At 37.9% G+C, this 11,580-nt stretch overlaps 2 protein-coding genes across 3 annotated transcripts; one reads left to right on the forward strand and one right to left on the reverse strand.

Moving 5' to 3' along the window:
- Positions 1-268: 268 nt before the first annotated feature.
- On the forward strand, positions 269-5,495 carry LOC122993521 (cystatin-B-like). 2 transcript variants are annotated; one of them, XM_044367742.1, is made up of 5 exons: positions 269-374; positions 532-663; positions 3,869-3,993; positions 4,133-4,234; positions 5,157-5,495. In XM_044367742.1, the coding sequence occupies exons 2-5, from the start codon at positions 585-587 to the stop codon at positions 5,283-5,285; spliced, it is 435 nt and encodes a 144-aa protein (XP_044223677.1). In that variant the 5' UTR covers positions 269-374; positions 532-584; the 3' UTR covers positions 5,286-5,495. The 2 variants fall into 2 exon arrangements, with proteins under 2 accessions (XP_044223677.1, XP_044223678.1); XM_044367743.1 differs by having other exon boundaries at positions 282-374; positions 535-663.
- A 102-nt stretch (positions 5,496-5,597) lies between these two features.
- Positions 5,598-11,356, reverse strand: LOC122993520 (cell wall protein DAN4-like). The gene is made up of 5 exons (XM_044367740.1): positions 10,994-11,356; positions 9,576-9,602; positions 8,518-8,544; positions 8,076-8,207; positions 5,598-7,851 (listed from the first exon to the last, which is right to left on the reverse strand). Exons 1-5 carry the CDS (start codon positions 11,049-11,051, stop codon positions 7,358-7,360), a joined length of 738 nt encoding a protein of 245 aa, XP_044223675.1. The 5' UTR covers positions 11,052-11,356; the 3' UTR covers positions 5,598-7,357.
- Between the last annotated feature and the right edge of the window lie 224 nt (positions 11,357-11,580).

Genomic DNA, 11,580 nt, shown 5'->3' on the forward strand with positions numbered 1-11,580 from the left:
ATAAAAGGCATCATATGTCGACATTTTTCTTGTCAATTCGGCAATAATATAATCCATAATGATAAACTGTATTTGTGTACTATTCAAAACATATATTACTGTCATTTTAATGAAAAGATTCAATAATTTTCTTTGTCACATTACAGTTTTTGCCATATTTTCCAAAGTTTCCTCAAAAGTGTGAAACAGCGCCCCTCTGGCTTGTAACGGCTTGTACATGTTACTAAACCTGCGTGGTCAAAGAGTGTTACTGCACCTGAGGCAATCATGTCGAGTCTACCGGAGAAAGGCAGGTGCACTGGTGAAAGAAGTGTCATGCTGCCAGATGCGGTTACTGACATGCCACCGTGAAACTGTCAATTGACACTTTTTTGGTAAATAAACTCTAAAGTAAAATGTGAAGCAAACTTTGAGATTTTGCACTGTGTTCTGGCCTCACAACAAACAGTATAAAGTTTATGTAATTTAAATGAATCAGAGTTAGCTAACGTTAGCTTGTTTTTTTGTTATCTCTGTTAATGTCGACGACAGCAGCGATGTAGAGAGGAGATGAGGAGCTCTGTCAACAAACAAACTAAAGGACTATGACAGCAACAAGTGCAGTGGGACATTACATTGTCTACTTCACCTGTATGGAAGAGGAGAAAGGGCCTCTCGGAAAAGGTAAGTCTAGCTAAATATTGACTTCACATCCACAACTGTCCGTATCCATCGATGGTTTCTTTGCTCACGGTTAGCTAACGTTAACTGTCTCTTCATGGCCATGTGTTTGTATAGCGGTTATGCTCACTTTGTTTGTAATCTGAAGCAGATGTGTGTTATTGCTGCTGTCTTAACAGACACCTCTGGCCTATTAATAATTTGGATTTTCTCAGTTTTTGCATTTTTTTTTTTAAAAATTCAGTCACTTGTTGATGTGTGATTTGTGAAAGAGCCTGTGCAGAAGGCCTACTATAGCTGTTTGTGAGCGTTGATAATTAATAATGTTTGCCTAGCAGGCTGAGCACAGATATAACTTTGTAAATGATGTATTTGATACATGCATTGGTGCTTTCTTATGCAAACACAAACTTTGCATTCAGCACTGATATGTACCTGTATCAAAGTATACACTTTGTAGTACTGTATATAGTTTTGTATGCTAAGATACTACAAGCACATGCAAGCCATGTATCTCTGATATTTACGTTGTTTCGTCTTGATGAGAACATAATTCTTTTGTTTAAATGTTACTGTAAAGTTCTTGGTTTAAAGTTTCTACAAGGAACTTTCATTTTGTGTTGATTTTGACGGCCCTTGTGGATAAAAGTGGTAGTGTTTCCCAGAATGAAGACTGCATTTCCCATGAGCACCACTGCCTCATGTGTCATAAAGGTCTTGACCTGGCGAGTGCATACATTTGTTTTGGAAGCAAGTGAAAGAAAGACACAACTTATTTTTAATACTATTTTTCTTTTTTAAACACAGCTGGATGCATAGCGATGAGGTAATGTATCGGTTTGTGGCTATGTAAGATTAATAATTGTAATATGATGATGGTGAAACTAAATAAACTTTGTTTTAGTACCATCCATACACTTAGGTTACATATAAGCTAACAACTAAAAGATTTAGTTGCTTGGCAATAATAATTTTGTTGAGAAAGCTGAAGTCATCAATGTTACCTTGTAATGTTATGTGTTCATAATAAGCCTACAGTAAGATATAGCATGGTAGCAAGGCCGACATAAAATGTTACATTATAAGCCAGTTGTATTACAGAAATGTCCACCGTGACCTATTCCTCCATGGACTAAACAGGGACTCTTCCAATCTGCGTGCTGTAAATAAAATTTCATCTGGTTTTGCGGGGAATCCGACCTGGTGGCAGGCACTGAATAGCTGTATAGAAATAGTCAATCTTTTCGTTTGCTTGTGTAGGTCATATAGAGGCATCAGTATTAAATTGAGACTGTAACAGTTAAAAACTCCTTCAGTGTCCAACATAAAAAAAATTTCCCACTGGGCCCACTTGGCCAGTAGATCAGAGTTTTACTGGCCCCTTGTATATTTTCAGTGTTACGTAAGCCAAAAAATGAACTTTTTTTCCATAATTCTGGTGATTTATTCATTATATAGGCCTACATAATATGTACAAGAGTGAAGTTCCCTTTAGATTTGGTCATTTTCCAGAGAGTATGGAGTACATAGGGAGAAGAGAACAGAATTTATGATAATAACATTTCAGTGAGTATGGATGACATTGATAATAAACTTAAGAACATAACGGCATTTGTTAGTGTGTGCGTGTTCACTCCAAGCTCCTTCTGTCTGTTTTTGCAAGTCACCTGTCCGTTACAGACATGGAGTTGAACTATAATGAATGAATGACAAGGAGAAATGCAGAGGAGGAAGATGAAACAGAAACTAAGAGCGTCTGTCTCCACAGTAAATCATCTGTTGAGTGTTTGATGGTTGTTTATTTGTGCTTTAGAACGTAACCGCCGAGAAACAATCAGAAAATAATGTTTTCTTTCATTGACTGCTTTGTTCTCTTTACCGCTGCTCGCTCTCCTCACTCAACCACCGCTGCTCTCTCTCTCTTGCTCACTCGCTCTCTCTTTTGCTCTCATATTTTTCAAAAAGAGTCGGGAAGCTGACAGCAAAGCCTAACTTTACTTTTAACATTATCAAATGAAGAGAAATGTCCTCCTCTCTTCCTAAACTGTATACCCATGACTCTGATTGGCCAGTCACTGGCCTGGACCATCTTGCCCTGCATAAACTCTTACTGGCCCTGCACCATCAGGCTCTCAGTTATGTCAAACCCTGTCCTTGTAGTTGCTTTAATATTATGTGGTTTGTTGTATTCCACCACAATGCAATGGTACTACAAAAGTGATTTTCTTAGATGACCTGTCTGATTTATGCACTTTTAGTTTGAAAGCTTTTAGTTTGATAGTTAATTTGAGTGGCCTGTGGTTTATATGGCCCATATATGAAGTGCAATTCATTTTTCATGTGTAACATGGATATTGGGTAATGTCTTTATGCTGTGTTTAGTTACAACCTTGTATCAACTTGGAATAGTGCAAATGAAGTATTTCTAGGTGTCATTTTCCTTTGTCCAAGTTGGACGTGCAGTGACAGTGATCACATTCGCTGCTGCTCTACTCATGGAGAAGTGAAACTTGTCACCTGAAGCTTTGCTCATTTTTTATCTACACACTAAGACAATGAAATAAGAAAGAAGGGAGCAGTTGCTGAAACTTTGACAGTAAGACACCTGAGAGTTTTTTGAACTTTGATGCTTGGAGACATGTACACTGCAGTGTTAGGCTCAAAATATTTGGGGATGAAGCTGAGTGATGGGCCTTAACAACGCCACTGGCCTATACTCTATTTGTGGCAGATCAGCTGATCTGCTGTACAGATGACTGTTAAAAGAGGAAATACAAGAAAGAGGAAGCAGAGCCTATGTGTCAGTTTAGCCCATGACTCATCTTAAACCACAGGGTTTTTCAGGACATTCTCCAGTCTACCAGTTTCTAGTGCCAAAATTCACCAATTCATTGTGTGCTGACTATCATGATCAGCTGACATGTCCAAACACAGCCACGCCTCAGACTAACCCACATTGTCTTAGGGAGGGAGAGGAAGAACAAAGAGAAATGTTGAAATATTTTTTTTAACCTCCATTAAATGACTACGCTAGAAACATAATAAATAACATTTTTGGTTATTTGCAACTCAGAAATTTTATTTGTTGTTTTAGCCGATGTCTGATATAATTTGATAAAGTAATCCTCACCCCCCCACGCCAATGGTATACTCCCAAATACAGAGTCATATGATTCACTGATTCAACTTGTCTTGAACTCCTCACCAGACCAGGTACAGTCAGTTTTGTTCAGTTTTTCACAAATTTCACCACTGAAAGCTGTCAAAATGATGCCTGGAGGGCCCGGCCCTGCAACTGATGCTACTGAAGAAATTCAGAAGATCTGTGATAGTGTAAGTAGAATAAAGTCAAGTAAAATTGTTTTTTTAATTTTCACTTTCACTTTGTTCCCTGAAAAGGGTTTAGTTTCTGCACGCAGTTAACAAGGCATGTATTTCATTCTGATGTTGCTGTCACCTCATTGTAACTCAGGTGAAGTCTGATGCAGAGCAAAAAGCAGGAAAGTCCTATGATGTCTTCACCGCCAAGAGTTACAGGAGTCAGGTTGTGGCCGGGACCAACTACTTCATAAAGGTAATTATAATTTTTGTGGCTAAGAATAATAGGACATTAAGTATGGAACCTCCGAGGTCCTTTTTTAAAAAACAAGATACTAGATTCATCTTATGCTCACAAGATCAAAAATAACCACCTTTCGGGACTTCGGAGGCTCCATACAAAACAGATCCATGAATGGTAACAACTTACTCTCTATAGCAACATGATCAAGTGAGATTTTATATTGACAATGGATCATATAAAATACTTGTATGTGAAAGAGGCTTGTCAGCGATGAACCCACAGAGAACTGTGCCTTGACACAGCAGTTCCTCTCAACCCCATAGCGACTTTCAGCTCATTTATTTGGATTTCCAGATGTAACTTTACTGTTTTGGTGAAGTCTCACTGCAATCAGATGTCATTTCCAGCTGCAGGAGGCTGTTTTCAGAAATCCATTCTGCTCCCTGTAATCACCAAAATGGCGTACAAAGTTAGTGACTAGCTGGATAACATAGTGGAGCATTTAGCAGCTTAGTAGCCCCATATGTGACCTTGACACTCTCATTACTCCTTGACTCAGTCACACAAGCTTCTTAGAACAAACCTTATGGGGGAAATACAAATCCCAGACATTTCTGTACATGGGGCTATTAGCTTAGATACTTTTCTCAGGAGGTGGAATCCATAAACACAGCTCAAAAGAGAGTCAATATTGTATTTACACTTGCTAGGTAAACCCAAACATGACTAGAAATAATAAGAAATAATAATAATGCTAATGTTCCTCTGTGTTTGCTGGATTTGTAAATAGGCAACCGTTTGCTGACACGTTCGCCATATCAACTTAGAAAGAGATAATATATGTATCTATAGCTTGTTTATGCTGCCCCTCAGTGGAAAATCAGTGAATGCAGACTCAAGGATCACCTGAAACTTTGCTTTTACTTCCTTGCAGGTGCACGTGGGAGGAGACAATCATGTTCACCTCCGTGTTCACAAACAACTCCCAGTTAATGGAGGAGGCCTGACACTGAGTGATATGCAGCAATCCAAGAGCCACGATGACCCTATTGAGTACTTTTAATAGGATCAGAAACTGAGCAAAGCATCCCATCATTGTAATCAATTATTATCAAAATGCCTTCTTTTATCCTGGCTCATTATATAAAAACAATGCAGTTCCCATTACTAACATATAATAATATACTGTAGAGCATGATGACAGGAGTATGACAAGATGGAACAATTTTGTACAAGATGAATAAATAAATGAATCATATTTGTTGTGACTCTATTTATTGTTGCTTTTCTTTCCTTGGCAGTTTCTGATTTTTAATAGCTGCATGCCAGTGCGTATGTCTTCAACTGACAGTGTGTGATGAAAAAGGGTTAGACAAAGATATTTTTGCACAGAAGCAATGAAGACAAACTCACATTTATTTCCTAAATTTAAATGTGACACTGTTTATGCTGCTTACATTGAAGGGAAAGACACTGAGGGTTCACCTTTACGTGGGTCTCCAAACTCCCACTTTTAAACACCTTTAATTAGTACACAACAGGTTCACTACGCAGTTTGTAATGAGGCAGAGATGTAGCATCAAGTTCAATTTTAGAAGATTTATTAAGAGATCAGCAGTTATATCACAGAGCAGGCAAAAAGCTTTGTTACAGAAAATATGTCTTTAGGCTATACTGCATCAGGATTAAAACCCTCTCTGTAGTCCAGTTATTGTTTGAAATACTTTCCACACATTCATTAAACAGATTTTGTGACCATGGATGTTAAATTAAGTTTCTAAACATGATGCATTTTTATAGATAAAACTACCCAACAGTACATAAAATTAGCCCTGATTTGAGCAGCTACATTAAAATGCTGTGTACGTTATGCAGCAATATTAATGATCCCATATGGAAGCAGTTGTGTGGTGGTGCAAGCAAGACCTGGAAAAACACAAGCAAAACTCCTTGAAGAACATCTTCCACACATTATCTACTCCAGAAGAGCTGTACATGCTACATTAGAAAGAGTTACGAAGAAAAACTACACATCGACATTTTTTCTTTTACCATAGCTACATTACTAACGTTAGCCTTGCTCTGTTGGCATAAATTTGTTTCTGTGCCAAGGTTATAAAGTTGCACAGTGCTGAGACAATGGGGTTGGGGTTTAACCGTCTAATTTCATTGTCCAAGTGTAAGTAAGCAAAGCATCAGGTGACAGGTTCTGCTGCTCCGCAAGTAGAAGCTTTTTACACATGAAAAATTAATTGCACTTCATACATGGACCCAGAACTGCCATGGCCCACATTATTAAACCATTTTTCTGACAGTCTGTTATCACAGTATAGCAGGAGTAATATTGATGCTTCCATTAGCTGAAACATAAGTCCTTTCTCAGGTGGGTTTGTTGTGTCTGATGGTCAAGGTACAGCCCTCACAGTTCTGTGGGAGAAGGTCTTGGGATAGAAACTGTAAGAGAGAAGACTCTCACTTTATTTTGCAAGCCACATGTGTATGTAATTCATATGTTGTTTTTTGTGATACTGTAACTGAATGAAGCATATTGGGTGAAGGTTGTATGTACTTACACTAGATAAAGCCTTTAAAATCTCATCTTCATTTTCCTCATTATGGGATAAAACAGAAGCTTTTAGGTGAACAGTCACTATTTGACCATCTAAAGAAAGAAAGGTGCAAATAGAAATGTAGTTAACAGCTTGCATGGTAAAATACATCACTGAAGATGTCCATGTAGCTGACTGTGCCTTTGTCAGAACTGGATGGTGAAAATGGTGGATGGTGCTAGAATCTGTGTTTTATTGGAAACTCCAGATGTGACACTAGTGGTATCCAGACTTGTACTGATTTCTGCTATTATTGTCCCTTATACAAGTACAAGGAAACTGTCAAAAGCCTGAGGTGTTTTGGAGCATGCCAAAGGAGGTGTGGCAATAAGATGACAGTTGAGTCACACATATCTGCTGAACCACTAACTGATGACCACTGTTAACTCGGACATAGATGCAAACAATACAAAATTAACAATTTTGTTTCATAGTTTCAACAAACATTGGCAACACATTTTTAGCAATAAATGTAATTTATTCATGACAGCAGATGTAAATTTTTGAAATAACTAGACAATCATAATTACCGACCTGTAGCAGTGGAGCCAGTGGATGCTGAAGTTGTGAGGTAGGATGTGGAGGTGGAACTGCTGCTTGTTGAGATAGTAGATGATGTTGTGATGACATCCACTGGTGTAGATGCACTGCTGCTTGTTGTGCTGGGTGGTGTGGTAGCAGAGACTGGGGATGCTGAAGTTGTGCTGATATCTGCCAGTGTAGATGTGTTACTGCTCGTGCTGGGTGTTGCTGTCACAGACACTGCGGACGAAGTGTTGTTGATATCTGCAGTTGTATAGGAAGTACTGCTGTTTGTTGTACTGGGTGATGTTGTTGAGGGGACTGTGGATGACGAAATTGTACTTCTGTTTGTTATGCTGGGTGTAGAGATAGTAGATGATGTTGTGCTGACATCTACTGGTGTAGATGCACTACTCCTTGTTGTGCTGGGTGGTGTAGTAGCAGACCCAGCAGATGTGGTACTGCTGCTTGTTGTACCTGGTTCTGTTGTTGAAAAGACTGTGGATGACAAAGTTGTTATGATATTTTGGGTTGTGCTGATATTCAGTGGTGTAGATGCAGTACTGCTATTTGTTGTGCTGGTACTGCTCGGCAGAGTAGTGTTCAGAGCTATAGACAAAAAGAAGGGTTTACAGTATTAAGTTCAAAATCTATCTCAATATCATAGCCTTCACTGGCATACACTGAATGTTTGAAAGTCTTTCATGTTAAGCTTTACTTACATTGTGTGCAGGCTGACGTGTAGTCAGGACAGCAGTCCTTTAATGTGATGCAAATCTGGTCACAGAAACACCCCCCCCTCCAACAGCTATTGTTTTGACTAGCGCAGCACAGCAGTGGTGGACCTGCACAGCCTGGAATACACACAGCAAAGCTGTAGTCGTTAAACTGAAAGATCAACACTGCGTTGATTTGTAACTGTAACTGCAGCACATTATTTCAAGGTTACTCTGGTGAAACTACTAATAATAAATCTTGTATTACAGCAGGTAGTGTAGATATGATGATAGTGAGAGTGATCTATGAGATATTTCAGTTGTATTTGAAATATTTTGTTAGATAAGTGGAGTTGATCATTGTGGTGCTGAGGCTGGGGGTGAATCTGTTGCATGGGAGGGATGAGAACAGGGTATACATTGTATGGGGTGGTGTGATGGATATTACCTGTTGGTCCAGGAGTCGCTGTTTGAGCTGGAACATTAAAAGAGAAAGAGACATGTGATGTAATATGAATTTAGGAAAAACAGTATTTAAGGTGATCCCACAGACTGTAAAAAAAAATGGATGTAGCCTCCATAACATCACCCATTGGTCTGTGGACTCCTGTTTTGAAGCCTCAAGTTTGCATTTTGATTGTTGCCATCTTGGATTTTTGCTGGAAGTGACCATATTTGGATGAGAGGATTGAGCTGATCCTAACGCTAGCTGCTAGCTTGGTTAGCACGGTACATTTACAGTCTATGGTCAACTGTGATAGCCTAATGCTAATGCTTTGCCTGATTCTAGAGTGAAAGATGGATTTGTCAGTGACCTATCTGGAACAGCTAAAATTGACAGAAAATCACAACAGACACAAAAGATGGGTCCTTTTTCAAGGAGAGACCTCTGTCTGGACAACATTCAATTAATGTAATATTCAATTTAAGAGTAACACATACACACACACACACACACACACACACACACCCTAAACAATTATGTTCATTCAATCTGGTCATTAATTTCTGAATAATTAGAAATCTGCAGATTATCCTAAGTGTCACATTATTAAGAACTTAATTAACCAGTTGAATATAATCTTGATGTAATTAAGTCTAATTTCAATGTAGATGGAATATAAAATGAATCAGTTATTCTGAGCTTGGGCGGTATTTATTTTTTCATACCTTCATACCTTACTGACGTTTCACCTGGTTATATGGTGTATTGCAGTATTTGTGTAAAAGAAACAACCGTAAAAGCTGAGCTGGCGGTGATACAAGTCATTGTAGAATGTATGACATTGTCTAGCCTACAATGCAGTGTGTCTAATAGAGCTGCTGCAGTATTGTTTTTTTCCCTTCCTGCACAAATTAGTGAAGCTATTCAAACTGTCACGGTAACTTCCATAAAAAAATTATTTAAACCTCAGATGTTATAAAATAATTGGTTCCTAAATACTGTATTGGTGTGAGGGATGAGAACAAGGTGTACATTGTATGGAGTGGTGTGGTGGATATTACCTGTTGGTCCAGGAGTCACTGTTTGAGCTAAACATTAAAAGAGAAAGAGACATGTGATGTAATATGAATTTGAGAAAACAGCATTTAAGGTGATCCCACAGACTGTAAAAAAATAATGGATGCAGCCACCATGATGTCACCCATTGGTTTGTGGACTCTCGTTTTGAAACCTTGAGTTTGCATTTTGACTGTCACCATCTTGGATTTTTGGAGCCAGAAGTGACTGTATTTGGATGAGAGGGTGGAGCTGCCTCTAACACTAGCTGCTAATTTGGTTAGCACGGTACACTTACAGTCTTTGGTTAACTGTGATAATACTAATTCTAATGCTAATTTCGACGAGCGAAAAACAGGCTTAAAACCATTAAAACAAAAAGATACTGGAAAAAAACTGAACATCCAACTCCTTAGAGGGTCTTGTAGTACAATCAAACACTGAACAAGGCAACCAAAATTTTATAATTAAATTAATAGCTACAGCTATGCCTATACTCTGTGAATCTAGGGTTATGCCATGGTCACGTTACCTAACCAAAGTTGTTGCCATCGTAGGGGTTTCCCCGTGACGACATCCAACTGTCACTCAAGGCGGCCTCACCCTTAATTATGCATAACTTTAAGCCTTAATAAAATGTAAACACATGAGTAATATAAAAATTCACCCCGCCTACAGTTGTCATGAACAGGGAAATTAGCTATAGATACGAAAACCGTTTTTTTTTACCAGGCTGTAAACATGTTCAATATCTGATATTGTGAACATGTAATTGTCTAGAGGAGCTTCTGTATTTTTGACGGTATTAAAAATCACACCTTCGTGATTTCTAAATACCCTGGTATACTGTAATACCTTGATACTGCCTAAGCCTAATTCTGAGCCAACATGAAAGTCTGTTTACCAAGGACTGTAATTACTAATGATTAACAAACCTAGTCTGTGATTTAGCTAGAAATAAAATCTAAGCTACTAAGCTACTTAAGCACCTAAGGACTATTAACCTGGTCCAATAGGGGTTTTTGTTTTTATTGACAGGGGCACTACACTTGTGAAATTTCAATATTTACCATTATTTTTTGGAATAATCCAATCAAGTTATATTGTCATTTAATTTTAGGAAATGTATCTTAGTATTTGAAGTATTTGATAATCAGTTTGATTTTTACAATAAGGTCAACTAGCAATAAAATAAAACTAGTCAAATAATTGCTGTCATCAAACTTCAACAGTTTGTGTTTTTTCTATCTGACCTATACCTACTATAATTGAAAATGTAACTGAAACATTTCTATCTTAAATTGGAATATCAATTAAAACCATTTTGTTTTTGTATTATGAGATAATTATGGAAAAAACATGCCATTCCATGACTCACCTTTATTAAACTGGTCAATATTAAATGCGATAATGTTTCACTCACCATCATATGGAGGCAGCAAACCCAACAGGAGAACGACATACAGTGTAAAGCAATCCATTACTGTGTGGCTGCTGAGTGTTGTAAAGGCTTATTTATACATGCAGATCAGCACTGCAGACATTCAATAACACACACATACACACACATCCAGCAGTACACTGACAGGAGTGATACTATTGTCTGCCAGAAAAAACAACTACGTTATCTCCACAGAATATCATGTTACACACGTTCCTTAAATATTTTTTTTCTTCCTGTAATGACTTCCTTGAGTACAGATAGATAATGGTTATGCCTTCAGACTTTAGGTATGTAAGGAATGCTGTTGTAGCTACACTTGACGCAGAAAAAACCAGACAAATGGTGGCACAAATTTAACCCGTGCATATTTATTATAACAGTGAAGATTCATCAGAAAGGTTACCAATGTACAGTACTGACTGTCAGATACACATAATGACCAAGTGCAAGCAATATTTTGAGTGAACATTTATTGCACAGTAAATTTCTTTCCAACAATATCAGACGGTGATAAATAGTTAATTTGTTGTCATGCATGTCCATGCATTTCTCATTATTAAACACAG

This window comes from Thunnus albacares, chromosome 12 (genome assembly GCF_914725855.1).
Source record: "Thunnus albacares chromosome 12, fThuAlb1.1, whole genome shotgun sequence".
Lineage (NCBI taxonomy): Eukaryota > Metazoa > Chordata > Actinopteri > Scombriformes > Scombridae > Thunnus > Thunnus albacares.

Coding starts and splice junctions, on each gene's coding strand:
- LOC122993521 (XM_044367742.1), top strand. CDS start 585: ATGACAGCAACAAGTGCAGTGGGACATTACATTGTCTACTTCACCTGT. Junction 664..3,868: donor GAAAGGGCCTCTCGGAAAAG/GTAAGTCTAGCT, acceptor ACTCCTCACCAG/ACCAGGTACAGTCAGTTTTG. Junction 4,235..5,156: donor GGACCAACTACTTCATAAAG/GTAATTATAATT, acceptor ACTTCCTTGCAG/GTGCACGTGGGAGGAGACAA.
- LOC122993520 (XM_044367740.1), bottom strand. CDS start 11,051: ATGGATTGCTTTACACTGTATGTCGTTCTCCTGTTGGGTTTGCTGCCT. Junction 9,603..10,993: donor TTTGCTGCCTCCATATGATG/GTGAGTGAAACA, acceptor TTTAATGTTTAG/CTCAAACAGTGACTCCTGGA. Junction 8,208..8,517: donor AGCGACTCCTGGACCAACAG/GTAATATCCATC, acceptor TGTGTATTCCAG/GCTGTGCAGGTCCACCACTG.